This window comes from Prunus avium, chromosome 6 (assembly GCF_965620075.1).
Source record: "Prunus avium chromosome 6, drPruAviu1.hap1.1, whole genome shotgun sequence".
In the NCBI taxonomy this organism is placed as follows: domain Eukaryota; kingdom Viridiplantae; phylum Streptophyta; class Magnoliopsida; order Rosales; family Rosaceae; genus Prunus; species Prunus avium.
In genome coordinates this window covers 1,489,086-1,515,705 of record NC_142289.1, presented here as the reverse complement: position 1 = coordinate 1,515,705, position 26,620 = coordinate 1,489,086, and the positions used below count along the sequence as shown (strand labels likewise).

Genomic DNA, 26,620 nt, shown 5'->3' with positions numbered 1-26,620 from the left:
AAGTAAGACAAACAGTGAGAATGGCGAAGACTCGGTTTCTCGCTTGGTCCAGATTCATCTTCTTATTATTCTCACTGATCATCATCAGTCTCTCTAAAACGCAAGCGATTTACTGAGTGAGCATCTTCTTCAGCGTAGCGAAACAATGGCCGAGGACGCGAGCAGCAAACGCCCACTGAAAATCGTAGCAGGCGCCGACTCCTTCGGCTGCTCTCTCAAAGACGCCTTAGTCTCCCACCTCCGCTCTCTCAACATCGACGTCGAAGACCTCGGCACCTCCTCCTACTACTCCATCGCCGCCGATGTCGGCCGCCGCGTATCCTCCTCCTCCTCTGATGGCGCCGTCGAAACCCGCGGCCTCGTCGCCTGCGGCACCGGCGTCGGAGTCGCCATCTTCGCCAACAAGTTCCCGGGTGTGTTCGCCGCCACGTGTCTCAACCCCTCCGAAGCCCAAAACGCTCGCTCCATCAACAACTCCAACGTCCTCGCCGTCTCCGGCATGTCCACGGCTCCGGACTCCGCCATCGAGATCCTCGACACCTGGCTCAACACCCCTTTCAAATCCCCCTGTCCCGCCTCCGACTCCAAGCCCTGGCCTCCAGAAATCGAGACTTTTCTCGACAATTCGATTAAAGAAATGCCCAAAATTGGAGCTGAAGAAGAAAAGCAAGCAGCTTTGGGTTCGGAGGAGGCTTCTTGTCATCTCTGTTGTTTGGTGAAGAATCGGAAACTGAACCCGATTGATATTATTCCTGGTGGGTCGATGAAGATTCTGAGAGAGACTCCAACATCGGCGATAGTCAGGTTCAAGGCCGGGAGCGTCGAGCCTGCGCATCGCCACACGTTTGGGCACGACTTGGTTGTGTTGGAGGGGAAGAAGAGCGTGTGGAATTTGACGAAGAAGGCGAGGTACGATCTGGGTGTCGGAGATTACCTGTTTACACCAGCCGGGGATTCGCACAGAGTCAAGTACTATGAGGATACTGAGTTTTTTATCAAATGGGAGGGCCAGTGGGATATGTTCTTTGATGAGGAACTTGAGGCTGCACACATGGCTGTTGAGCAGGAATTGGAGAATGGGTCGAAGTGAGAATAATCAATGGCAGCTTGTGTTGTGGAAAGTTCAGTACTTGCTGGTTGTGTTCAAGTCTTGAAGAATCAGATGATGCTTTATGTGTTATTAAGTATTTTGGGGATGCTTGTTCAATATGATCTCTGTATGTATTTTGGGGATGCTTGTTCAATATGGTCTCTGTAATGAAGTTGTGTTTGAATAATAAAGTTGTGTTGTTTTGTTGATGCAGTCACACTTGTGGTGCAATATTAGTATTATTATTACTTTGGGTTTGATTTGCCTGCTTTTGCTGTGTTGTGTTTCTGTCTGTTCATGGGATTGTGCAGGTTGCTATTGATTTATTAGTGCAATTGCTTAACTTACTATCTTGCTCAAATGCTGCCTAAAGATGAAATGTGAATTATCAACATAATACGGTGTTCTTTTCTTTATCAATGTTTTCTCATTAGCAAGACAAAGCATAACTGTAAACTAGGTAAGTTGCCTCATTCAGTTTTTCCTCTTGAGCCTTTAAAGGAGGCCAAAGTATATTTTTGGATGGGATGTGATAAATCAGACCACCCTGCAATGTTCAATGATAAACAGGAGCTCTCATTCCTCACAAAGAGCACAAAATATGCATATTACATTTCATCATGATCACCAAATCTACATTCTTCTCATAACCTTTCTATACTTTTATATGATGTAAACCATTGTAAAGCATTTGATAATAAACAAAGTGCACTTGTGTCAAAGTCACCGCCTGTCTCGATGACATTTTGATTTGAGGTGGTTTTTCTCAGTGCTAACTAATGAATCACAAATGAAAATGTGTTAGACAAGACTCAGCTCATCAGTAGTATTAGCAGCTTTTGTGTATTCCCCAGAATCTTGGGCTGCAAGCTTCTTTCGCAATCCCACCAACTCTTCCCCAGCATCACATATATAAGCAGAAGCTTGCCTGCCAGACAAAGTTGCCCCTTCCATGCTGTCTATATAGTCCTGTAAAAGGTACATCCATTTAGACTTTACAAACTAGACAATTTCCTTTCATCATTCTTCTTCTATTACAAAATCAGTTGCATAAACTTACTTGTTTTGTGTACGAGCCGGCAAGGAAGAAATTTTTTACAGGTGTCTTCTGATCAGGTCTAAATGGATCTTTGCCAGGTGCCTCCCGATAGAGAGATTGCCCAATTTTGACAACAGATGACCAAGTGATTTCTAAACCTTGGGATGATGGGAATAAAGCCAAAACCTTGAAATGAAAATTTCAAAGTTCAGAATTTGATGTTTTTATCGATTTCTTCTAACTGCAGATGAACTTGCTTAAGGTATGAAAATGCGCCCTTAATAAGCTAATTACCTGCTTCGTCACTCTTGCTATAATTTCTTCATTTGGTAAAGGCATGTAAGGATCACCTGGTGTCAAAACGCATCTGCAAGACGAAGAAGCATCAGAGCTAAGTTCAAAATTGTAAAAGTGCAAATATTTCTGAAATACAAAGATGGACAAAGGATCAATAATCTCACATTAGAATGGATTTTGACACACTGAGATGCAAAATGAACTTTCAAGAAAGCTCATAAAGTTTTATTTGAAAATTTCAAAATAAGGTGTCTGGTTATTTAATTTGTAATCTCTACTTGTAAAACCTAAAGATTGAAAAATGGTGATAACAATAATTCACATGTTTTCCTTACTGGAGGAGTGAACCTTGTCCCTCAATGTAGTAATCTTCCGGAGAAGTAAGTGCTAGGTCCGCAAAGCAAGAGAAATCTGCATCAGGAGTATAAAGAAGATTATCTAATCCCAAAGCTTGCTTCAATTGCCTATCAAACACAAGTATCCTTGTCCATTAGTCTTGAAGAAGTGAAAAAAAAAAAGATTTCTACAAGGTCCTTTATACAAAAGCAACCCCTTTTCACATGACAAGAACTTCAGTATGTAAGGGAGAATCACCTTGATCGTTCTAGATCTTGTAACTCTGTAACCCAACCGTCGTATCTGAGTTGCACAGTGACAACAGGAACTCCAACTAGCTCATAAATATTATTGAAAAAATCCCATTCCCTCCACTGAGGCGGAAGCAGTCTCTTGATTCCGGGTACATCACACGCTGTTAACAAATGAAATAGTTTGAGAGAAAAACTTAATCAACCAAAATCGGAAATAGTATTTCAAATTAGGAAGGAAAAAAAAGCAGCAAAGTAAACCACAAACCTGCAACATAAGCGTCAGCTTTCACAATTTTCTTATTAGTGGCCTACAATAAAAACAAAACATTAGGTATTTACACTAAGGAAGCCCAAGTTCCACCAGAAGCATCTAAATTCAACACAATAAAAGAAGCAACATGATGAGTGCATTACCTTGGACATGGCAATTCCTGCGACATATGTTTCTCCATCAGCAGATTGATCATACAGTATCTCTCTACATCCCCACCTAAGATGAAACCTGTTACAACAGAAAAAGAGATTCCAAGTGCTAAGAAATCAACTTATATATGAGAAATATAAGAACAAACATAAATCATTATCTCATCATTGCCATGCAAAGCTCATATTTACCTGCCCCCCTTGTCAATAATATACTTTCTGATGGGGCCACTTAAGTAAACATCTGGAGAACCCTTGAGCATACGTAGCAGGGAAGCCTCAGTCTTAGTGGCAAACAACGTGAATATAGTGAGCATACAACGAGCACTAATATTATCACAGTCAATAAACCCAAGTGCATATGCAACAGGATCCCACATCCTCTGGATACTCATTCGTGTGCCACCTTTGGACAAGAACCAATCAGAGAAGCTTATCTGTAATTAACAAGTAAGATTTTAAAAAGTTACAACAACTGTGTGAAAAATAAATAATAACCACTTAAAATTGAATTATGAACATGGAGAAAATGAACTGCAGAACATTCCCAGACAACTTTCACAGGTACACAATATGAATGGAGACCAAAATAAACGATAACGATAGCTTTGATTCTTACACTATCCAAATTCCGTACATCCCTCAATGCTCCATCTGGATCAACCAGAGCCTTTACAACTGGACTTAACGCAAGAGCCACTGCATTCCTTGCTTTATCATAAGTCTGCACTTGAACAATAGTATACAGGAAACCATTAACAGAAATCTAATTGAGCAATAAGCTCCATTACAATTCGGTTCACTTCCAAGAGGAACTCTAAATGATAACAAGGAAAAAGACATATGAATATTTTTCTTTTACTGTTTTCCTGGTTCAAGGCCAAAGAAATGCTTCATTCTTTATACTGGTATCCAAAGTAATGAGACATGACAATGCTTGCAGTAAACCCAGTAGCAGTGGCAATGGGAAAACCTACCTTAATCTGATTTGTAGACAAAAATGCAAGAATCCCATGTATTGGTGCTCCAATTGGGAACCGAAAATCAAGCTCTGCGATGGAAGATTAAGTAACAGATAAGGTACATTGTTTATGAATAATTCATAAATGAAAATTGTGACGTACAAGATAGAGCATGGCTAGAAGAAGAAAGATTTAGGAGCAAATAAGATCAAGCACCAAGACATACCACCAATGTTACCCCCTTTGTTTACAAAAGTGTGAGTATGATCCTTGACAAGTAGATTTTCGTCTGCACCCACCTGTTTTAGTGGAGATCCAAGAATAAAAAAAGAATAATAAAGTTGTTTATAAGACTTTTCCCAGAACATCAGGATCACCCAAATGTCATAGCAGTTCAACCAAGCAATATTTGTTCACCTTTTTCATTAATCGGAAAAGATTACTGTAGCAACCAAAGAAAACATGGAGTCCCATTTCAATGTGGTTTCCACGCTTATCAACAAAGGAGCCCACTTTTCCACCAATGAAAGGCCTTGACTCATATATATCCACCTACAGAATTTACAAAGAACACATGTAACTAATTTCCTAGAAAGAAACAACCTAGCGGAAAATCTTAAGTGAGCCACTGAAACGTTTCAGCCAAAGTTTCCAATTTTAAAACTTTAATTCATATACTGAAATGAAAAACTAAACTGAAAGAAACATACAATTCAGACATAATTGTGAGCAGTCGGAGGCCTAGAAAATAAATTGGACAAACCTCGTGGCCTTGATCCAAAAGCTCAACTGCTGTTGACATGCCTGCAAGCCCAGCTCCAATTATAGCCACTTTCAGCTTGGGACCTCGGTAGTGCTCAGGTTCAGGTGGAAACAACCCTTTTGGAGCTGGCAGAGTAAACATTCATCTCAGAATACTAACTTAATAGTGCTCTCAGCACCAGTTTCCTCAAATTCATTATAATTCACCAAAAGTAAGAATACCCAGAAATCAAAAGAGATTGAATAACAATTAAAAAGAGAGATAATTGTCAAATTGAAGCGAAAAAATATGGGAACTTTACCATTTACACTCATGTCAGAAACATTTGTGTCCAGAGAAGACCGAACGCAGATGGAGGAGGACCTCTGAGTTCTCACGGGAGCTACTAGACAGCGACCGGTTACTGGAGTTACTGGTAAAAGAACCCAAGAAGCCATAGATTGAAGCTTCTAAGAATCAACAACTTAAATTGAGCACTCTCTCCTCTCTCTCTCCCTCTCCCTCTCTCTTAAGCAGTAGTGGTCTGTGTAAAGAAAGAGAGAGTGAAATGACACTAGGTTTGAAGCATATAATGGAGAGAGAGAGAGAAGAGGTATCAGGAGTGGAGGAGATGCTGAGGGTGAGAATTTGTCACGTAACTGAGACTGAAAAGAGAGCACAAATTTGGAGGAACCCAACATTTATATGTGCTGCTTGATTGTCTCATCTCATGTTTGTGTTTATTAATATAATATAATTTGCCTTCACACAATGCTATGTGGGGCCCACCATATGACTACATGACATGAGTTTGAGAAGACCCTCTTATTTTTTGTATTGTTTGGAGAGGTTATTGCGGTTGGTCTGGAATCTGTTAGAGAAGTTTGCATAAAATGGGTGAAAGAGAAATTCAAAGTGAGCAAACTGTAACGTGGAAAGTGGTGCTCCCTATAACGATAATGCGCCACTGAGACTTGTATTTAAGATAATTGAAAGTGAAATAAAGCAAGCATCGTCATCATCACGAGTAAGTATGAGAAATGGTTTTCATTGCAAAGAAATGGAGATTTCATTACATATTTGAAGAAATAAAACCTCATTTAAAAAGTACAAGGAAGATCATGATTCATGTGTGGCCATAGTTTTATTTTCTCGAATAATCAATTTAAACTTGTCTCTGTGTCTGTCTTTTTCTAGCGGCTGCAACAACATTGTAGTTGCTGGGTTTGTACAATGCAATTCCCGTCTTTGAATTGTTTGGCTTTGCATAATGCAAAACAATCTGCATCTCCAAATGTGTTTGAGCAGAGTCCATAGCAAAAAGGGTCAATCGGCTGCGAGTGACCTTGTGGCTCCACATTCTCTTCATCCACAACACCTGCAATATTCAAACATAAATAAAACCAATTTCATCTGTTAGCAACTAGTTGCTGTTCATTTTGATGTAATTAAGGAAAATAAAATTGATCTGCAATGCAACACTTTTCCCAACTTCACATGAAGTTTTGCAAAAACAAGATGAATTTCATGCGTACGTGAGGTTGCTAAAAGGGCAGACACAGCCATGGCAGCAAGGAGAACCAAAAGAAACTTTTGGGATTTCATGTTATGATTCTCTTGTTGTCCTTGAGAAAGCGTATTGGATTGGATGCATGGAAGGATTGAAGAACATACGTAACCAAGAAGAAACCTTTTGTATCTAATGCTGCATGAATGAGATCCAACGGTTTATTAGTAATGCTGCATGAGATCCAACTTTTAAACTTATACCAACTATATATATCTTTCAGGCGTCATGAAAATATTCCTATAAACTTTTACCAACTATTTTGTAGTTAATTCCTGTAAGTGGTTCTTATGGAGCTGAGGTTCACGGAAAGGGCATCCAAAACTGTCATTCACTGAACATGCAAATGTGAAAATCTTTATCCCCGAATCTGTCTCATATTCTCATCTTTGGACAGAGTATATGATGTTTTCTTTATTATAACACCAACACATGATTACCATATGAATTAGCTTTACAAAAACTTGAAAGGTTTATATGATTCAAATGTATCATAGATTGTATTATACCATTGTTATTCGAACCACAAAGCAATGAACTGTTCTACATGTTATGAATTACAATGCAATTGGTGATCATATAAAACCAGAAACCAGTAAGATGTAATGCAAACTGAACTGCTTTGTCAGTATCATTTTGCATAACACCATTCTATGAACATGATCATCATGGCTATCTTTTCTGCACTCACAAATCAAATTAGTGATAGATATAGCATATAAAAGAACTGAATCAAAAATTAATCTATATTAAGGATTCAAGGGATTGTGAACTAGGCTCTGATATCAAATGTAAGACTTTTATAATAAATTGCTGCAGTCTTTAGGAAACTCACAATACCTCGATCACTTACATGATGAAGGCATGCTTGTTACTAGAATGACAAGATCTTCTGCAACTCTCGATCACCTTAAGCACTACAATCAATGGACTAGGGGTGTGAATTCTACAGTTAATAATCAATGGACTAGCATAGTTTGATTATGATTTCTACTTGTGCACATGAGTTTGAGTTCCACTAGGATTGAGTGTGAAGCCCTTAATTAAGCTTACACTGAGATCTTGTCAATTGTTCAACTCTGTTTTTTTGTTTTACTCAGCTGACAATGACAGCGAGTGTTTGCCTTTTTGCGAAAAATAAATAAAGTATTTCATTTGCATTGGGTTGGAAATATGTTGGCCTTGGTGGGTATAGACCCAAACTAAAAGGCCCAAAGCACTACAGAGCAAAGGAGCTAAATCAACTTCACCACTCGGTCTTCTCCTACACAAGGAAGGCGCTAGCCCTCACCGCCGTCATCACAGGTAACAACTCCGTCGAAAAACATAGTTGAGGTCATCTCTCTCTCTCTCTTTCTTCCTTATTTTGAGTTTGTTTATCTGCTCCTTTTTCTTTTTCTATGCTCTCGTTTTTTTTTTTATTGATTTAGTTATAGTTCGTCCATTGCGGGTAAATATTGAATATAACACGGAAAAAACTGATTTTGGGTGAGATGAAGATGAAAAGGTTTCTTCTTGAGCAGATTGAGCTGAGGCAACATCGGGCTTTGTTTCCTTCCACCTTTAGAGATTATACAACATCTTAATTTTTTTGCATTTGTTCCATTCTAGGAGTAAGTGAACTGAGATTAGGATAATTTAAAATTTTTAGTGGGAAGACATTAGCTTTTTGAAACTGGGTACTAATCCAAGTTCGGCGAAATTCAGCTTGGTGGGCAATTTTTTTTTTTTCAATTGTACTTTAATATTTTGATGTTTATCTCTCTCTCTCTCTTTCTCGCCTAGTTTGTTCAGGTTCTGGGACTTTCTATTGTTCTTTTTATTAAAATCATTTTATTGACTTGTAGTGAATTGGGTTCTATGAGAAAAAACCAAAAAACAAATTTTTGTTTTTGTTTTTTTTGTAGTGAATATTTGTAATGCTTCCCTTTTGTTATTGTTTCAGTTTTGTTTTTATTAGCATCCACCATTTTTCAGGCGTAAATACATTATAAGTATAAAAAAAAAATTCGAGTTTACTTGATACGTATAAATATGATGGGTAATTGTACTTTGGTATTTCCCATTTGCCTTTACCAGTCTAGTCATGTAGTATTCTTCGTCCAGATGTTTATTTTGATTATGAATGATCCTTTTGCTGCATGAAATTTATAATTTTTGTTTTGGCCAAATCAACATAAACAATGGCAGTAATCTTTCTTTTGTTTATGAGTTTTGTATAAATAGGAATTTTATTTATCCGGGTTATTAAAATAGCCTGGGCTTCTTGCCAAGATAGCTGAACAAAATGGGCTTTTTTTGCCTTCAAGTAACAAATACAACTGTACACATAACTATGCTTGAGCCATTCCCTTTTTCACCAGCATATCGTAAACCCTATAAACTTTGGATGGTTCAACCTTGAACAGACTATGGGCATCAGATTTCTTCTTAACATTGCCATTCAGAATTTCTGTGGAGATGGTCTGCAGCATGTTCAGATAATGTGAAGGTAGGATTCTCATATCACTGCAAAGTCTTTGTTCCTGCATGTATTAAAAAACATATCAACAAACAGAATTCGCTTTCTACGCTAAAGCATTAGACTCTGAGATTGGTATTCTTATGGTTTGGGAGAGTAAATCGGCCCCGACTAGCCCAGTGATGTCCCAATAGTCCAAGGAGCTGGAAATAGCTTGCGTAGTTAAAAATGAGTCCTTGCTAACAGGATGCAGACCCGTGGATCCCTTAAAGGGTCCCCGAGGACTTATCTGCAAGCCTTTACCACTTAGACCAGCCTGAGAGCTTTCCTTGATCCTTAAGGAACTTTCTTCAGTTTCCTTCATCCTCTTCTCCTCAAGGTATCTGCTTGCTTCAGTAGCTGTCCTGCAGCCAGCAGTTCTAGCATCCTGCATAATGAATGCAAAGCAGAAGCCATAAAACATGATCGCTTATTAATTTGAGCTGCATATGAGCTTGTTAGTCATGTTAACTGTGGGAAGCCATGGTGCTTTTTACTTAGAGCGATGTAAAACCATGTGACAAGCATAATGTCACCTTTGTCAATCACTTAATCTAGTGTTGTTAACATTACTTACTGAACTGGAGCAACCAACAGTCATAGTATATACTATATATAGAGGGAAATAAGGTAACAGAAATAGAAGTCAAGTGTGAGGCATGCATCAGACCTGAAGATCTAGTATCCTTTTGACAATCTGTTGTTCCTTAATGATACTCTTGAGCAATTCCTTGTGCTCTTTGTTTGAGTGGAACCGCATGAAAACCTTGAAGCGGTGATATATTTCTCTCCCTTCGGGTGAGAGGTTCTTCTCAAAAGGGTCAGGGTATAGCAGATTTCTTTCAAGTTTGAAATCCGTCCTACGTTTCCTCTCATCCAGCCTGCCAAAATTCCCACATATTATTTGAGTATATGTAGGGAAACAAGGGAAACTTAGACAGCAAGCCTAACTCTTTTTTATAATGAGGATATTACTTATATGAAAGTGTGCATGACGAGTGAAGGATTAGGTTAAATAAATTCCTCTGAACCTAATGAAAATAATCACTTAGGTATTACTTACATGAAAGTATGCATGACGAGTTAGGAAGAAGAGCATAATAAGACGAGCAAGCGAAGGTAGGCGTTCCCACTAAAAGAAATAATAGGGAAAAAGTAAAGAGAAAAAGAAAAGTGGTCACTAAGTCACTTGAAGAAGGTGTCAAATTGCCCTAATTTGATTTTGGAAATCCCTAACCCTAAGCCCCTAACAGCCTTTCCCTCCATATCTCTCTCAGCCTCAGCAACGCCGCCACCGCCATCACCACAGCCTTCTCTCATTCATTAGGCCTTCGTCAGCATCGTCTCTGATTGGTAATTATCTCTCTTTGTTTGTTAGTGTTCATTGGAAAGTTGGCAAATTTTTGCATAGATGGGATTAGTAGGGCACCAATTTTTTAGATAATTGTGGTTGTGAAGATAGCTAGTTGGTTGCTTGGTTGAACCCATCTGGTCAGCCAGTTCTCTTTGCTCTTTATTGATATGTGAGCATTCACAGTGACTGCCTTTGCTTAGACTTAATTGTTCACCTTGATTTGGCACCCTGTAGAATGTAGATTTTCTCTTTGCTAAGTGTTAAGTTTTTTTTCTTTTCTTCTGTTGTCTCCTGATATCTATTAAGTTACTTGTATCATAAACGTTTTCTATATTACATGTTCAGAAATGGTGGGACTATCCATAGGAGAAAAGCATTTTATACAGGGTGGCATTGCTCAGGATCTTCGATCTGATGGCCGAAAAAGATTGACAACTCGGCCCATCTATGTTGAAACTGGAGTCATTTCCCAGGTTAATATTCTGTCATATGTTTCTTTTGAAAGGAAGTTTTTTTTTTTTTTTTGGCCTAAACCAGGTTTTGAATTTTCAAGTATAGATTTTCCTGGGTGACGTGAAATTTTACTTACTTTGTTATAATCCCTGTTCTTGATGTTGTCCATGCAGGCAAATGGTTCAGCAAGGGTCAGGATGGGTGCCACAGATGTCATTGCCAGTGTGAAGGTATCATTTAGTCTTGGTCTTAAGCTCATACTAGTGCTTTTAGAATGTTATGACTAAATTTATGTTGTTTGTTAGTCTAATTATTTAAATAGCACCTGCTGTTCTTAATATCATATTTTCTGGTAAATTTGAATGAGTGCAGGCAGAACTTGGAAGGCCGAATGCGTTGCAACCTGACAAAGGAAAGGTCGTTGTGAATGTTGATTGCAGTCCCACTACAGCACCAATGTTTGAGGTTAACAAGTATTATCCGCTTCCTTCTCATGTTTTACTTTGTCAATTGAGGCTTAAATCTTGGTTTCTGCAAGATCCTTTAGAAAGTACAACTATTGATTTAGTGGAATTAATGCTCTGATAAAATATGAGGGAACTAAATATCATATTCTGCTCATTTTTTGTCTATTCTTCTAATCCTATTAGGCAATCTGAACTTTTCTTGTTGGTGTACATTGCAAAGATTGAATGTCTATTTTTCTTTTGTAGGACCTATGTGTTTATTCTTTTTGTAATGCTGTTGTTTTGCTACATTTCTACAGGGTAGAGGGGGTGAGGAGCTGTCAGCAGAACTCTCAGTTGCTCTTCAACGTTGTCTCTTGGGTGGTAAAAGTGGATCTGGTCTGTATTCTTATTGAAGAGCTAAGCATAATAAATTTGTTGTAACATTTATGTATTATCTCTTTTGGCAATACATATTTCTCAGTTGTACATGCATTTTCATATAACTGCAAAGTCGATAATATATATAGATGTCTTTGTTTGTTCCAGGTGCTGGAATTGATCTCTCCTCTCTGGTAGTTGTGGAAGGAAAGATCTGTTGGGATCTTTACATCGACGGCCTTGTTGTTAGTTCAGATGGGAATCTGCTAGATGCCCTAGGTGCTGCTATTAAGGTACTTGATAATTCTTATTTGTTTTGACATGCTTAATTAATTTCTGTTCTGCAAATAAGGACAACTGAAGAGTTTTCTGGCTGTTGGTAAAGTTTAGTATTATGTGTTCAAAGAAAAGTCCAGTGGCATGGCTTATCTTTTAAAGAAACTGATGTTCCCAAAGGCTGCTTTGAGCAATACAGGCATCCCAAAAGTAAATGTTGCAGCTGGTGCGTCCGGCGATGAGCAACCAGAGGTTGACGTAAGCGATGAGGAATTTCTGCAATTTGACACATCTAGGGTCCCTGTCATAGTTACATTAACAAAGGTGACATGATTTAACCATCTCTTCTGTCCTTCTGCAAACTGCAAATGTTTATTGCCTTGTATTTATTCCTTCCCATCTGTTTCTCAGGTAGGCAGGCACTATATTGTAGATGCCACTTCAGAAGAGGAATCACAAATGTGCTTGGCTGTTTCTATTTCCATCGATAGGCAAGGCCACATTTGTGGGTTGACAAAACGGGGAGGTGCCGGCCTAGATCCAAGCATCATTCTTGACATGATATCTGTGGCAAAAACAGTAAGTGAGCAGCTGATAAACACATTGGATTCTCATATAGCAGCGGCTGAAGCTGGCGAAGAGGAGTCGTGACATAATTAGAACCTCTGATACATTTAAGTAGGTGGGTTCGAGTGTGGGTCCTAGGTATATGAAAATTGTAATGCTGATAATTTTATTTAAAGCTGATGAGAACGTTTGATTTGTTGTATGCGTATTTGGCACCTTTTAACCAAAATTAGTATGGGTCTATTGCTTTGCAGATATTATTTTGCATTGATGCACTAATTAATTCGTTAATTAGACTTACAATCTACCACAGTTATGTCGTATGGAACCATGTTTAAGGGCTTGTTTAAAACAAAGAGAGGATTGTTTACGTGAATTTATCTGGAACAAGCTCAAATGCATAACTCAAGTGAAAGGGAGTTAAATTAAGTAAACCAATTAACAAAGGCCTCTTACAACTTGAGCAATAATCCCTATCCAAAACAATGTAGAACCTTTTCTTTGAAAGGTACAAGGAAAACAATGTACACCTTTACATGTTATTTCCGAATGTTCAGTTCTCTTCCACTACTCCAGAGGATATAATCTTTGCCATGTCAAAACCTCGAGGGATGAGTCGTCTAGCTTCCATCTCACCGCATAACGAGTTTAACATTTTCTCGTTCCCGCATCTGTATAGTCCTAGACATAAATCAGATAAGATGCTTGAATCAAGAGCAATAGATCTCTGAAACATTTCTTTCAAGACTTCGACTGCTCCATCAAAATCCCTGTTATTGCAGAAGCTAGATATCAGCATTTTAAAAGTATGCTCATCAGGATGATAACCGCTCCTTATCATGCTTTTACATAACTTGAAGGCACGGTCCGAGTTCTTTCTCACACACTGCCCCTCAATAAGGGCAGAAAAGGTTGCGGCATTTGGGACAAAGCGCTTTCTATCAAGTTCTTTAACCAGATATGCAGCTTTCTTTGTCTTACCCTCCTTGCAGAGTCCCAAAATCAATGCATTATAAGTCAGGACATCAGCATTTACTTGATTCCTTGACATCTCCTCAAAAATCCTATTGCCCATCTCGCTATTACCTGCTTGGCTGTACCCTTTTATCAAAGTATTGTAAGTTACTGTATCAGGAGCAACATTCACGTCTTTCATCTCACTAAAAATTCTGTTTGCTTCCAGAAGTTTTCCTTTCTTGCAAAACCCACCAATAAGTGAGTTAAAAGTAACCACATTCGGGTAGAATCCATTCTTCGCCATCAAGTTTTTGAACTTCAAAGCCGAACTCAGAAGACCCTTATCACAGTGTCCTGCAATCAGTGTATTATATGATACAATTACAGGACTAAAACCCATGCTCTCCATCTTCTCAAGGACCTCAACAGCGTTCTCTAACTTTCCCAACTTACAATAAGCAGATATAACCATATTAAGAGTATAAACATTCGGTGAAATCCTACAACGCTGCATTTCTCTATAGAATACCAAAGCAATATCAGCTCTATGTAATTGAAGCAATGAGCTCAGATATGTATTGCAAGACTCTACTGTTGGGAAGAATCCATAATCCTTCATCTGACAAAAGGTGTTTGTGGCATTCCTAAATTTCTTCATATGAGCAAAAGTCTTGAAAAGAGAATCAAAAACACGAGGAGAAGAATCACATAAGCGGTACGAATACAGTATTGCTTCAAACAACTTGGAAGGCAAGTCTATCGAACCTGAGACAAGAATCTTTTTCAAAATAGACTCTGCAGATTTGAATTTCTGATATTTGGTGAGAATGTGGAGAATCATGGAGTGTGTTTCAAGGGTAAGTGAAGTGGGGTTTTGAGCTGCAACCCAATTGAAAAACTCAAGGGAAAGAACATAGTCCTGCTTAATCTTTAGCAGTATATGTTTCACTCTGAAAGCAGTTAGACCACTGGACAAGGAATTAAGCTTAGCCCAGTCAGAGTGAATTAGATGGCTGTTTGCAACATTAACAAAATCAAGGTCCTGCCCTTTGGGTTCAGGAATTGTTCTGTGGGGTATAGGAAGCGGATTCCAATTCCTTTTTCCCAACTTCCCACAAATTGTGAGGTTTATAAAGGTGGGTTCTTTTGCAATTGAATTGGGCAAACTAGAAAACTGACGAAATGGGAACTTATTCATACTTTTCCTACTGTACCATATACAGAGCTGGATTTTCAGAAATTGAACTTCTTGGATCAATTCAAGGGTTGATAACAGGTTTTGACCTACTGATTCAGAAAACTGAAATGGAGTGGAGCTGGGTCTTTGATGAAATCATTGGAACAAAGAACATGGAAGTGGAGTGGAGAAAGGGGCATGAAGACCCACTAACCTTGATGGAGGCAGAGGATGAAGAAAATTGTGGAAAATGAGTTCTTCTGGCTCTGCTTCACCGAGGCATTCGAGTTGGAGCAGAAGCAGCAGCGAGATGGAAAGTTGGGCGCTGCAACTTGAACGAGTATAATCTGATTCTGAACTGAACTTGTTCGAACGTAATATGAAATTGTCTACAATGCTCGGGAGTCATCATAATAATATGAAATAGTCTACAATAGTCTGATTTTGTCCCTTTAATTATTCTATTCTATTCTAATCATCATAATCATTTTAATGATTTGACAAAAAAAAAAATAATTTTAATGATTTAACAGAAAAGTTGTGCTCCATCCATTTATTATTATTTTTTAAAACTATTATGTCAAATAAAAAAATTAATTAGATATATTTCAATAGTATAAATAATTGACAAAAAAAGCCACCAAAACCCTACAAGACAACAAAAATACCAAACTCAAAAAGACTACAAAACCATCAAACCCAAAACTGACATAAATAAATAAAAGCCTTACAGACAACATCACTAAAAGCATGATCCAACAAAGGATCTTCTAATGTAGTAGTTTGGAGCAAATGATCCCTTCAGTAAAGATTATGGGTTCGAGTTCTAGCATCCGTGTGTAATGTGTGAATTTAGTATGTTATCACGCATCTCAATAGGAAAAGTTCTATAAAATAAAATAATAAAAACAGCATGATACAAAGCCAAAATCACAAAACCCAAAATAACAAATTTCTAAAACAACCAATACGCCCAAATGGTAATTTCATTGCAAAGAAATGGAGATTTCATTACTTATTTGAAGAATTAATAAAACCTCATTTAAAAAGTACAAGGAAGATCATGATCTTGTGTGGCTCTCGAATAATCATTTTAATCTTGTCTCTGTGTCTGTCTTTTTCTAGCGGCTGCAACAACATTGTAGTTGCTGGGTTTGTACAATGCAATTCCGTCTTTGAATTGTTTGGCTTTGCATAATGCAAAACAATCTGCATCTCCAAATGTGTTTGAGCAGAGTCCATAGCAAAAAGGGTCAATCGATTGCGAGTGACCTTGTGGCTCCACATTCTCTTCACCCACAACACCTGCAATTTTCAAACATAAATAAAACCAATTTCATCTGTTAGCAACTAGTTGTTGTTCATTTTGATGTAATTAAGGAAAATAAAATAAAATAGATCTGCAATGCAATGCAGTGCAACTCTTTTCCCAACTTCACATGAAGTTTTGCAAAAACAAGATGAATTTCATGCAACCAAGTTGGAAAAAACAAAAGTTAGGTGTTAGAATCATTTGGAAAAACTAGTAATGAGAGAGATAGGAAGAGTACGTGAGGTTGCTAAAAGGGCAGACACAGCCATGGCAGCAAGGAGAACCAAAAGAAACTTTTGGGATTTCATGTTATGATTCTCTTGTTGTCCTTGAGAAAGCGTATTGGATTGGATGCATGGAAGGATTGAAGAACAACGGTTTATATATACGTAACCAAGAAGAAACCTTTTGTATCTAATGCATGAATGAGGTCCAACTTTTAAACTTATACCAACTATATCTTTCAGGCGTCAAGAAAATTTTCCTATAAATTGTACTAATAAATCTAGTGTTTCGATGATTGGATTTGTCTCCGTTTTCTTTTATTCTTACAAAGAAAAAAATTTCCCACCAAAGCAGATACATGTACACTGGAGATGATTGTGGTCCTGCGTATAGTTGCATACTTAATTTCTATTTAAGATCATGTATTATATCAAGATATATAGCAGATTGCAATGTTTTCAATTTTCCAAAACATGCAACAAACTTAATTGCTAAACGGCACAATTTTCTGAAAACTTTGAGCACAGCAGTCTTGTTTTTGATAAATTTTCTTTGATTTACCATTAGCTAAGAAGAAAATGATGTTTCCTTAGATAACACCCTAAAATCACAGAAATGCTCATTTTGAAATATGAAGATTTGATTATATATTTAAAAAGTACAAGGAAGATGATAAGGTTGATCTCTCTGTCTGTCTTCTTTAGCGGCTGCAACAGCATTGTAGTTTCTGGTTTTGTACAATGCAACTCTTTTTTCCCAACTCTGTCAGTCACATGATCTTTTGCAAAAACAAGATCAATTGCATGCGACCAAGTCGAAAAAAAGGCAAAACGTTAGGTGACATAGCTTCATTTGGAAAAACTAGTAGTGAGAGAGATAGGAAGAGTACTTGAGGTTACTAAAAGGGCATATACAGCCATGGCAGCAACGAGAACCAAAAGAAACTTCTGGGATTTCTTTTTCAGATTCTCTCTTCCTTGAGAAAGAATATTGGATGCATGGTAGGATTGAAGAACAATGGTGTACTTTATATAGATGTAGCAGGGAAGAAACCTTTGTTTCAAACTCCCGATGGTTGGATTTGTTTCTTTTTCTTTTACTCTTACGAACAAAACAAAAATCCCACCAAATCAAACACACTGAAGCCATAGATTGAAGCTTCTAAGAATCAACAACTTAAATTGAGCTCTGAGCTCTCTCTCCCTCTCTCTAAGAATTCGTATATATTTAAAGAATTCGTATATATTAAAGGGTATAGCCGATCGGCTATAAAATTAAAATATTTGACTGTATTCAAATCGTATAGCCGCCCGGCTATTCTATTAAATATTCGAATATATTTCAAACGTATAGCCGGGCGGCTATACTATTAAAATATTCCAATATATTTAAAGGGTATAGCCGAGCGGCTATACTATTAAAATACATATAATGAAAGCGTATAGCCGCGCGGCTGTACTGTTAAATATTCGAATATGTTTAGCTATACAATTAAAATATTCGACTGTATTCAAATAGTATAGCCGGGCGGCTATACGCTTAAATATTCGAATATATTTTAAAAGTATAGGAGCTTGGCGATACGATTAAAATATTCCAATATATTTAAATAGTATCGCCGCGCGGCTATACTATTAAAACATAATCAAAGCGTATAGCCGCGCGGCCGTACTATTAAATATTCGAATATATTTAACGTGTATAGCCGCACGCTATACTATTAAACTATTCGAATATATTAAAAGAGTATAGCCGACCGGCTATACGTTTTAAATAGTCAGATACATTACAAGGGAATAGCCGCGCGGCGGTACTATTAAATATTCGAATATATTTAACGGTATAGCCGCCCGGCTATACTATTAAACTATTCAAATATATTAAAAGAGTATAGCCGCCCGGCTATACGGTTTAAACATTCGTATACATTTAAAGAGTATAGCCGCACGGCGATACCCTTAAATATTCAATATTTTATTTTATTTATGGGGGTTTCACTAAAACACCCAAAATGGGGGCTGAAATTATAAAAAAACCCAACACCCAAAACACTTTATAAACACACCCAAAACCCATCATTACACACTCAAAACCCATTTATAAACACACCCAAAAAATATACAATTGTTGATTTTGGGTGTGTTTCTATGTTTAAATAGTGTTTATGTTTTTTTATAAATACATGTCTAGGATTGGGTTTATTTATAATAATCTATTTATGTTATTGTTTTGGGAAAATATTAAACAGTATTTTTTGGTTTACCGATAAAATACTACTTTAGCCCATGGGTTAGAGTTATTTCTTCGAAATTTTTTTTTTTTATCTAAGCGATATTAGAGAATGGGAATTTAATTTCTTTCCAATACCTCCCATTCTAATGAGGTGGTTTTTCTCAATGCTAACAAATCAACCACAAATGAACCAGAATTTTCTGGTTTTGTACAATGCAACTCTTTTCCCAACTCTGTCACATGATGATGGGTTTGAGTAAGAATCCTTATTTGTAATGTAACTGTACTTAATTTTACATTGCAGAAGATGTATCCTTGTTCTGAAATTAATAGATTTGTACAATCTTCACTTAAAAAAAGAAAAAGGCAGAGAAAATACTGCTCCAAATTGCATGGATAAACCATCACAACATCAAATACTTAGATCAAGTTATGATGATTATGTGTGTACAAATAGGAAAACTAAGATGAACAGACATGCAGTCACCCCTAAGACCACAGAAATGCCCCGGCAAGTCTTCCAATGCAAGCTCATCGGAGTATAAGAATTGGACGGTTTAATCTGCAGCTCAAATCACACTAAAGTCAGAAGTTGTTTTTGTTTTTTGAAATTATGTACCTGCACTTGACTTCTTGTTACAATATTGTCTGTCTGTCCAAAGACAAAAAAAGATACTAATATAAATTATAGGTGGAATTTGAAGATTATGGGTGGTTTATTATGAAAGAACTTACAAGAAGAGGTTTCAGCAGCTCTTGGTCATCTTTAGAGAACGAAAGCTTCACTTCATCTGCACCACAGCATGGATTTAAATAACAAAAATAGTATACGAAAGACGAACCAAATAATTATTGATATAACAAAAGGAGACTGCTGACACATAAAATTAACACAAATTCTGATACATTAGAGGATTTTTCTTCAGATTGCTTCTTCACAGAATCTAACCATGCTTGAATGCTTCTTGAATGATAAATAGCTTTGACCAAATAGACTTAAACCAACCGTACTGACAGTGACATATAAAGCTGTACCTTGGTCACATCTGTTTGCATTTTTGTTGTGTTCTTTGGTATCTTCAGGAAGTCTTTCTGATCTGAGCAGAAGTCAAAATGCAAATGCCAAGTTCATAAGAACTGGAGAAAGTAATTAAACATCATCCTTATCTCTTCAATTTTGGAATAAAATCATTATGATATATCAAATTTTAGTCAAACAGACAGACATATCAGATTGTTAGGAAAGAAGAAGCCTGCCTTCCTAGCACAAAGAAACTGAGAGCCAACGTTCTTGTCCTTAGCTGGATATCTGAGAGCATTTTCCAACGAAAATCCACATCTTCTTTAGTTCTGTTTACTTATGCCAGCAAATGCACTCCAATTATGAGAGAAATATATGAAAATACAAGCATGCACCACAAACCAAGCTAAGTATGAAATCAATCATAATCAAGTGCAATAAAACAGCTAAAAGCAAGAGCATAATTTACAAGATGGGTTTTGAGGGCGGGTTGTGGAGGAGTGATTCGAGGCGATCAAGTTTCACTCCAAGCTCCAGAAGCTTGGATCGAGCAATTTCTCTGAGGGTCAATTGGTCAGGGTACTTGTTCTTGGTCTTGGCCTCCAAATCTTCCACCAAACTTGAAGCCTCTTCAGCTTCTCTAATCCATGCATCTTTTACAAGACTCTGCCGAGACATATCATCTCTCTCTCTCTGTTACTCTCTGCAACTTATTATCCTAAAGAAAACAAGAAACTGAGAGAGAAATAACAACCACAAAAAGCGGTCTCAAACAAACATTGATAGTTTAAGGAAATATAAGATGAGACAACTAACAACCAAACCACGCGACTTAACAACTAAACCTTTCTTAATCCAGCTTAGTTTATATTTTCTTTCAGGGCATCTATCTATCTATCTCCACTTTTGAAACGATTGTTTTTGTCTGATTTTAAAATGTGCATGTGGCGATATCACACTCAAATAACAAAAATAAGGTAGCTAGTGCCACTAATTATATCCATATTTAACTAAAATGAAAATAACATGTGAGCGCTTGTAACTCAATTAGTTAATAGTAATTATTCATGCACCCGAGTTACTGTATTGAAATCCACCTCCCTTAATATTGTTTGTATAAAAAAAAATATTATTATTAATGAAAATGGCATGGATGGGCTTTTGGTTTTTTGTTTTGGACAAAATAGTGGGCTTTCGGTTTTAACTGGCCATATGGCTTAGAATGAACAGTTTTAAACTTTTAGTAAAGCCCAACTCGATGCAAGTGGATTCTTTTCTTGCAGGATGATTTATATCTTTGTTTTTTTAATTTTTTTAATTTAAAAAAAAACCAACAATCTTATCTTGGAATTTAACCCTTTTGACTTTGTTTTTCCCTCCACTTGGTTCCTTTTTTTTTTCCTTTCTCTGCTACAAACACCATCAAAATCTAAACATAGCCCACACTTGATTGAAAGTTCAGAAGGAATGTGTAGAAAAGAACAACGAAATGATAGATACAAGCAATATTTCTACAAAGTTGATAGAGAGACAGACAGGCAAAGTACCTTCATTACATTTTCACAGCTTTGAGCTTTTTCCTTTTTCCATTTCGCATGAATCTCTCTCTCTCTCTCTCTCTCTCCACTAGTTATACTCATTGTGTTGTGCCCTTCTTTTTTCTTTCTTTGCATGTGAAAAATCTCATGTCACTTCATCATGGTTTTTTGGGCTATCGTATTAATGACACCAAATAATCGCTCGCTATATCAAAGTTTTATTTTTATTTTTATAAATTTCCCTTTGCCTCCTCAATATAACATGATGTAAAATATAAAGACTTGTGGATCCCCATTTAGGTATTTGTTTATATATGATATGATTGTTTCAGTGGTCCCTACCATGGGACAGATAGATAAGGTGCCACACTAATAATAATAATAAAAAATAGTGCCAAAGAGCAGCTTACACGTCCCATTTTGGATGCAATATCAATTTAATAATGTTAAGACCATGAATAATTTCAATTTACTTACTTACCTTTTAATTTTTTTTTACTTTTTTGTCCAAATAGTCGTCCATGTCGGTCCAATTATAGTTCATTGCCCGTTGTATAAGCTAGGTTTGAAAAAGATGAAAGTAAAAAAGTATGGGAGAAGCTAGGTGGTGGTGGCCAGTCAGAATCAGTCAATAATTATATGACTAGGTTGAGGTAAGGACTTAAAGTAAGTCCTCTATAAACTTGAGGTGTCCGGTCTAAGTTAAATCTCTTAAGCCTAACCAAAAGTAAATAGGTGTTCTTTGCTTTGTGTCAATCATTTAAGTTTTGTGATCTCCATCGTAAAAGGATTCTTGAATATTTATCTACACTAGCCGATCTAGTGACCTAAAGTCGAGTAGTACGAGAGTCGTTAATTTTGAAATTCCAACTAATACGTGGTGGTGTTGTGTGTGTGTGTTATTATTATTTTTTTCATGTACGAGTCTATTTTAAACTTTATTTATTCACAACAAATAAAAATTGTCACGCCAGTTAATAACGAAAATTTGATGTAATAAATTGGTTTAAAAGAAAAATTAGAGTAATCTTCTGTTTTATATGTTTTTTTAATTTCTCAAAATTTTTTATGGCTTGCTTGCCTCCTATTATCTTTCTTTTTTGAAGTAAAACCCACATATCCAACCTCCTCACTCAATTCCTAGTCCCGACCCCTCTTTACCATTTTTTCGTAACAACTACCACCCTTCATAAAGTGACAACTTCTCTATATTAAAAACAAATAGTTGGGAATAAAAATCCAAATTTTTTTTTTTAAAAATAAAGTAAAAATGGGTATTTAAGGCCCAACAAGTCCACATTCCAATAGAGGATCAAATTTTGGGCTGGACAACAAAGTAACCTAGGGAGGCATGGTCCATGGACAAAGCACACGTGAAGACCACGTGTTATATATCCCATAAAGTAAGGCAATTACAAATCTCACTCATAATTTTAGCTGTCCTTATTATACCAGCCAGGCCAGCGCCCGAGCCCTTCTAGTTTTTCACACTTGTATTCCCCCACACACCACCAAGCACGTCCGATACACCTTCACAACTTATCTCATAAGCTTTTTCGTATTAAGAAAAAACCACTCAAAGCTTGAAACTTTAAATTTATCAAATTGTTCTAGCATGTTTTTACGTTCCCTTGGGTTTTTTTTTTTTATAACGTTTTTCTTGTCGTATTTCAGTCAAAATGTGTCAGGATTCTCAGGGATTTATAACATGTTTTGAAAACTACTAACTTTTTTTCTTCTTCTAATAATTACTTTAAAATTTGATGTTATTGTTATTTTATTCTCAGTGGAAATGACATTGATTTGCATATCAGTTAGTCGTCTCATGTTTGAATTCATGATACCTTGGTAGTGTAGTGTGTGTGAACCCCCCCTTTTTTTCTTATAATTTAGACTATCGCTTGTATTAAAAAATATTTGATGTTATTGTTAGATTATCTTGATTAATAAACTCGTAACTCTTTTATTTTTTTTGGCAATAACCTTAATCTCTTATTGATTGACTTAACTAATTACATGGACAGTTTTTATAAAATGATATGACAAAGACTGTACAACCATACACAAAAAAAGACAGTACAATATATACATTGCATTGCAAGAATATGCTCTCAAACAGGAAACAAACAAAAGGTGAAAATAAAGACCACCATGCACCATGTTTAGATAAAATTACCCAAAAAGAAAACAAAATTCCATATATTTTGGGGCCACTCAATTCTCAACTAGTGCAGTGCGTGTATCTCAGGCTCTGAGCTTTTGCTCTGTAAAATGAAAATCAGTCTCTTCTCTTGGAACTTATAATAATAATAATAATAATAATTTAAAGCAAAGATTTAGATAAAGCAAACTCCTTTGCCTAAAACACTTGTCCAACCACTCTTTAGAATCAAATCCACTTCTTATTACAATAACAACTCATACAGATTCTAAAAACAGAGGAAACAGAGAGAGAGAGAGAGAGAGGGTGGGTGGGTGTAAAATGGAGTCGGCAGTGAACCAGTGAAAAGGACAGGGATTGGGTACACTCGTCCTGGGTTTGGTCAAAGGTCTTTCTTGTACTGCGACTGCACAGTGCACTGTCAAAGTGTACAACAAATATGTCGACCTGTTGAGGTTAATTATGTCAAGGAAAAAAAAATTAAAGAAAATTAAGTGGTGTAATGCATGCAATTATTGATTCTTAAAAACCAATTAATATGAGACACATCGTGCTTGCACTTACAAAGGCCGGTGGGGGCCCTCTTACCCAAAACTGTTATTTTACTCTGTTTCTCTTCTCCCCCCTTTAAATACATGCAAAAAGAAAAAATTGAACCACCAATAGAGGAAGGGAAAAAAAGAAAGCTTTTTTCGTTTTTCATTCTTCTTTATTTGCCGTTTATATGCCTTAATTTCCATGAAAGTGGAGGTTTCAATCCGAGCTCTGAAAGCTCTTGTAACATATAGCACTAAACAGTTTGTCTCTTCCAATTAAACTGTGAGAAAAAAATTTATCAATTGGGTTGTGTTTGGGCTTCTGTATCTCATGTGGGCATGTCAGCTAAAGCAAGGTCTAGAGAGAGAAAGAGAAGGAGAGGGAGAGAGAGAGAGAAAGAGATGCTTTTTTCCTTTCTCAGTGTAGAGTAATCTTTCAAAAACCAGCCTTTCCAGCAATACCCAGTTGCTATTTAGCCCTCTTTTTGCTTCAACTTCAATAGATTACACCAGCTGTCGCCATCTTGAGGTATATATATATTTTTTAACATTTATCTCTTTCTGCATAAGCTTTACTGTTTTTTCTTCATATTCTCTTCAGTGGCTATTATTTTATTTTATTTATTTGAGAAAAAGATTCAATTTTTATTGTTACTATTGTTGTTTGTTACGATTTTGTTTTGGCGAGGGCCTGTTGATAGTGAAACAAGTCTACTTTTTGTCTGCTTCTCTGTGTGATTTATTTTGCAACCTACATTTTCAAGCTCGTCCGTTTTGTTTTAGATGTGCTCTCTCATGCTCTGCCTCAACCTGGATTAATGGGTTTTCTGCAGTAATGCATCAAGACCCAGCATACCAGATCAAATCAAGGCTGGGTAATCAGATTTTGAAGCATTTTTGAGATAGATTCTTCGCCTTTGTCCCTGATCAGTTGAGGTAAGAGTTACTTGGCTCGCCTTCTCTGCTTCTTTTTGTTTTTCTTATCTTTCTTTCTCTCTTTTTTTTCACTTCTGAGTGCTTGTTTTGTCTTTGTTTTGTTTGCATAAGGCCACCATTTGTTTGTTAAAAATCCCGAGAGAAAGTTTGGAAAAGTTAATTGAGGTTCTTGGGTTGAAAATGAGAGATTTCCCATCTTGTTTTGGTGAAAATGGGGTTCAAGTTGCTGATTCTTCTTCATCAAATACTAGTAGGACTGCCCAGAATTTGGTTACTTGTGTCTATCAATGCCGGTTACGAGGCAGGTCTTGCTTGATTACTGTAACTTGGAGTAAGAATTTGATGGGTCAAGGGCTTAGTGTTGGGATAGATGATTCGTCAAATCAGTCTCTTTGCAAGGTTGATATTAAGCCCTGGTTGTTCTCGAAGAGAAGAGGGTTCAAGAGTTTGGAAGCTTATTCTAGTAAAATTGACATATATTGGGACCTTTCTTCGGCGAAATTCGGATCCGGGCCTGAACCTTTAGGGGGATATTATGTGGGAGTTGTGGTGGACCGGCAAATGCTTCTCCTTCTTGGAGATATGAGAAAAGAAGCTTTCAAAAAGACTAGTGCCAGCCCTGTGCCTTCTAATGCTGTTTGTGTTGCCAAGAGAGAGCACGTTTTTGGTAAAAGGGGCTTCACCACAAAGGCTCAATTTTCCAATAATGGTCAAGTGCATGATCTTGTCATTGAATGTGATACTCTTGGGGTCAATGACCCGTGCCTCCTGGTCCGCGTAGACAGCAAGCCTGTGATGCAGGTGAAGAGACTTCGGTGGAAGTTCCGGGGGAATCATACCATCTTGGTTGATGGGCTTGCAGTTGAAGTTTTCTGGGATGTTCACAACTGGCTCTTTGGTACATCACCCGGAAATGCTGTTTTTATGTTCAAGACATGCCTCTCAGCTGAGAAGTTGTGGGCTAGCCAACCGCTCTCTGATCCAAGTGCATTGCAGTGGTCATTTTCACAGAGATTTTCAGATAGTAAGTCGCAGGGTCTAGGATTCTCACTGATTCTGTACGCTTGGAAGAATGAATAGAGGAAGTCGGAAGTTCTTCATTGATTGCTAACAGAAAACCTCTAGTGAGTGATGATTTTATCAGCTATGTGATTGAATTACCACAAAAAAAATGATTATATATGATCATTTGTTATATAATCATTTGTTTTTTCTTAACCTTTTTCTTTTGTTTCTCCTTATGAGGAGCTTGAGCAATCCAAATAGATCAGAGACAGTTTTGTTTTTACTGGTTGTATATCCTTCATACCGTGTTAATTTCATTCTTATTTTTGTCCTTCTGAGAATTCTATGTCATAATCATTGATGTGCAAATTTCTTATTTGATCGAAATTCATGTGCTTGTCCTGGCAATTTTTTTTCCCCAAGTTTCTTATTGAGCATGTCAGCTTAGCTGTGATTATGTCCTTAAGTAAGTTGGAATGAATGTTAAAGGACCAGGAAAGACATCCTTTTTTTCTTGTTAAATAGCCATAGATCTGGAAATATAAGCTAGAATAAGATATGATGAAACATGTTCTACTATGATACTTGAATAATGTTTTCGTAACTCCGCAACCTAATGCTATTGAAGCTTTCGCGTGATATTAAGCAATTCATGGAGGTCTCTACTGCTTTTCCTTGTTGAGCTCAAGATTGAAACCTTACATTATAGAAAACAGAGAAGTAAAAAGAATCTTTGGTCTTGAAAAATATACTTTATTGATGTTGATATGTTCATAAAGACTACGGTTTCTAGTCAATAGGTGGAAAGAAGGGTTGTAGAAAGTAAAAGTTGT

General features: G+C 36.9%; 7 protein-coding genes across 17 annotated transcripts; 3 read left to right on the top strand and 4 right to left on the bottom strand.

The window, feature by feature from the left end:
- The first annotated feature begins 8 nt into the window (after positions 1–8).
- DRT102 (DNA-damage-repair/toleration protein DRT102) lies at positions 9–1,307 on the top strand. The gene has a single exon (XM_021961937.2). The coding sequence runs from the start codon at positions 146–148 to the stop codon at positions 1,088–1,090; it is 945 nt and encodes a 314-aa protein (XP_021817629.1). The 5' UTR covers positions 9–145; the 3' UTR covers positions 1,091–1,307.
- Positions 1,308–1,650: 343 nt separating this feature from the next.
- ZDS (zeta-carotene desaturase) lies at positions 1,651–5,845 on the bottom strand. The gene is made up of 14 exons (XM_021961825.2): positions 5,466–5,845; positions 5,165–5,289; positions 4,819–4,953; positions 4,628–4,700; positions 4,417–4,490; positions 4,059–4,163; positions 3,632–3,876; positions 3,431–3,518; positions 3,282–3,324; positions 3,021–3,177; positions 2,762–2,890; positions 2,424–2,496; positions 2,151–2,315; positions 1,651–2,059 (listed from the first exon to the last, which is right to left on the bottom strand). The coding sequence occupies exons 1-14, from the start codon at positions 5,599–5,601 to the stop codon at positions 1,892–1,894; spliced, it is 1,716 nt and encodes a 571-aa protein (XP_021817517.1). The 5' UTR covers positions 5,602–5,845; the 3' UTR covers positions 1,651–1,891.
- Positions 5,846–6,308: 463 nt separating this feature from the next.
- LOC148293454 (transcriptional adapter ADA2a-like) lies at positions 6,309–10,530 on the bottom strand. The gene is made up of 5 exons (XM_088255737.1): positions 10,448–10,530; positions 9,881–10,091; positions 9,416–9,598; positions 9,071–9,235; positions 6,309–6,521 (listed from the first exon to the last, which is right to left on the bottom strand). Exons 1-5 carry the CDS (start codon positions 10,528–10,530, stop codon positions 6,309–6,311), a joined length of 855 nt encoding a protein of 284 aa, XP_088111863.1.
- LOC110759784 (uncharacterized) lies at positions 7,884–12,942 on the top strand. Of its 9 annotated transcripts, none has more exons than XM_088255170.1 (10): positions 7,886–8,015; positions 9,119–9,201; positions 10,488–10,563; positions 10,910–11,037; positions 11,191–11,247; positions 11,390–11,482; positions 11,784–11,862; positions 12,013–12,137; positions 12,301–12,444; positions 12,532–12,942. In XM_088255170.1, exons 4-10 carry the CDS (start codon positions 10,912–10,914, stop codon positions 12,769–12,771), a joined length of 864 nt encoding a protein of 287 aa, XP_088111296.1. In that variant the 5' UTR covers positions 7,886–8,015; positions 9,119–9,201; positions 10,488–10,563; positions 10,910–10,911; the 3' UTR covers positions 12,772–12,942. The 9 variants fall into 9 exon arrangements, with proteins under 9 accessions (XP_021817601.2, XP_088111296.1, XP_021817606.2 ...); XM_021961914.2 differs by having other exon boundaries at positions 9,074–9,201; XM_088255169.1 differs by having other exon boundaries at positions 7,899–8,045.
- A 165-nt stretch (positions 12,943–13,107) lies between these two features.
- On the bottom strand, positions 13,108–15,260 carry LOC110759636 (uncharacterized). Its single transcript, XM_021961720.2, has one exon. The coding sequence runs from the start codon at positions 14,840–14,842 to the stop codon at positions 13,241–13,243; it is 1,602 nt and encodes a 533-aa protein (XP_021817412.1). The 5' UTR covers positions 14,843–15,260; the 3' UTR covers positions 13,108–13,240.
- Positions 15,261–18,839: 3,579 nt separating this feature from the next.
- Positions 18,840–20,436, bottom strand: LOC110759789 (uncharacterized). The gene is made up of 5 exons (XM_021961926.2): positions 20,081–20,436; positions 19,848–19,940; positions 19,626–19,687; positions 19,326–19,381; positions 18,840–19,152 (listed from the first exon to the last, which is right to left on the bottom strand). The coding sequence occupies exons 1-5, from the start codon at positions 20,287–20,289 to the stop codon at positions 19,030–19,032; spliced, it is 543 nt and encodes a 180-aa protein (XP_021817618.1). The 5' UTR covers positions 20,290–20,436; the 3' UTR covers positions 18,840–19,029.
- A 3,526-nt stretch (positions 20,437–23,962) lies between these two features.
- LOC110759610 (uncharacterized) lies at positions 23,963–26,128 on the top strand. Of its 3 annotated transcripts, none has more exons than XM_021961695.2 (3): positions 23,963–24,375; positions 24,680–24,782; positions 24,894–26,128. In XM_021961695.2, exon 3 carries the CDS (start codon positions 24,963–24,965, stop codon positions 25,860–25,862), a length of 900 nt encoding a protein of 299 aa, XP_021817387.1. In that variant the 5' UTR covers positions 23,963–24,375; positions 24,680–24,782; positions 24,894–24,962; the 3' UTR covers positions 25,863–26,128. The 3 variants fall into 3 exon arrangements, with proteins under 3 accessions (XP_021817387.1, XP_021817386.1, XP_021817385.1); XM_021961694.2 differs by having other exon boundaries at positions 24,630–24,782; XM_021961693.2 differs by lacking the exon at positions 23,963–24,375 and having other exon boundaries at positions 24,449–24,782.
- Positions 26,129–26,620: the final 492 nt, after the last annotated feature.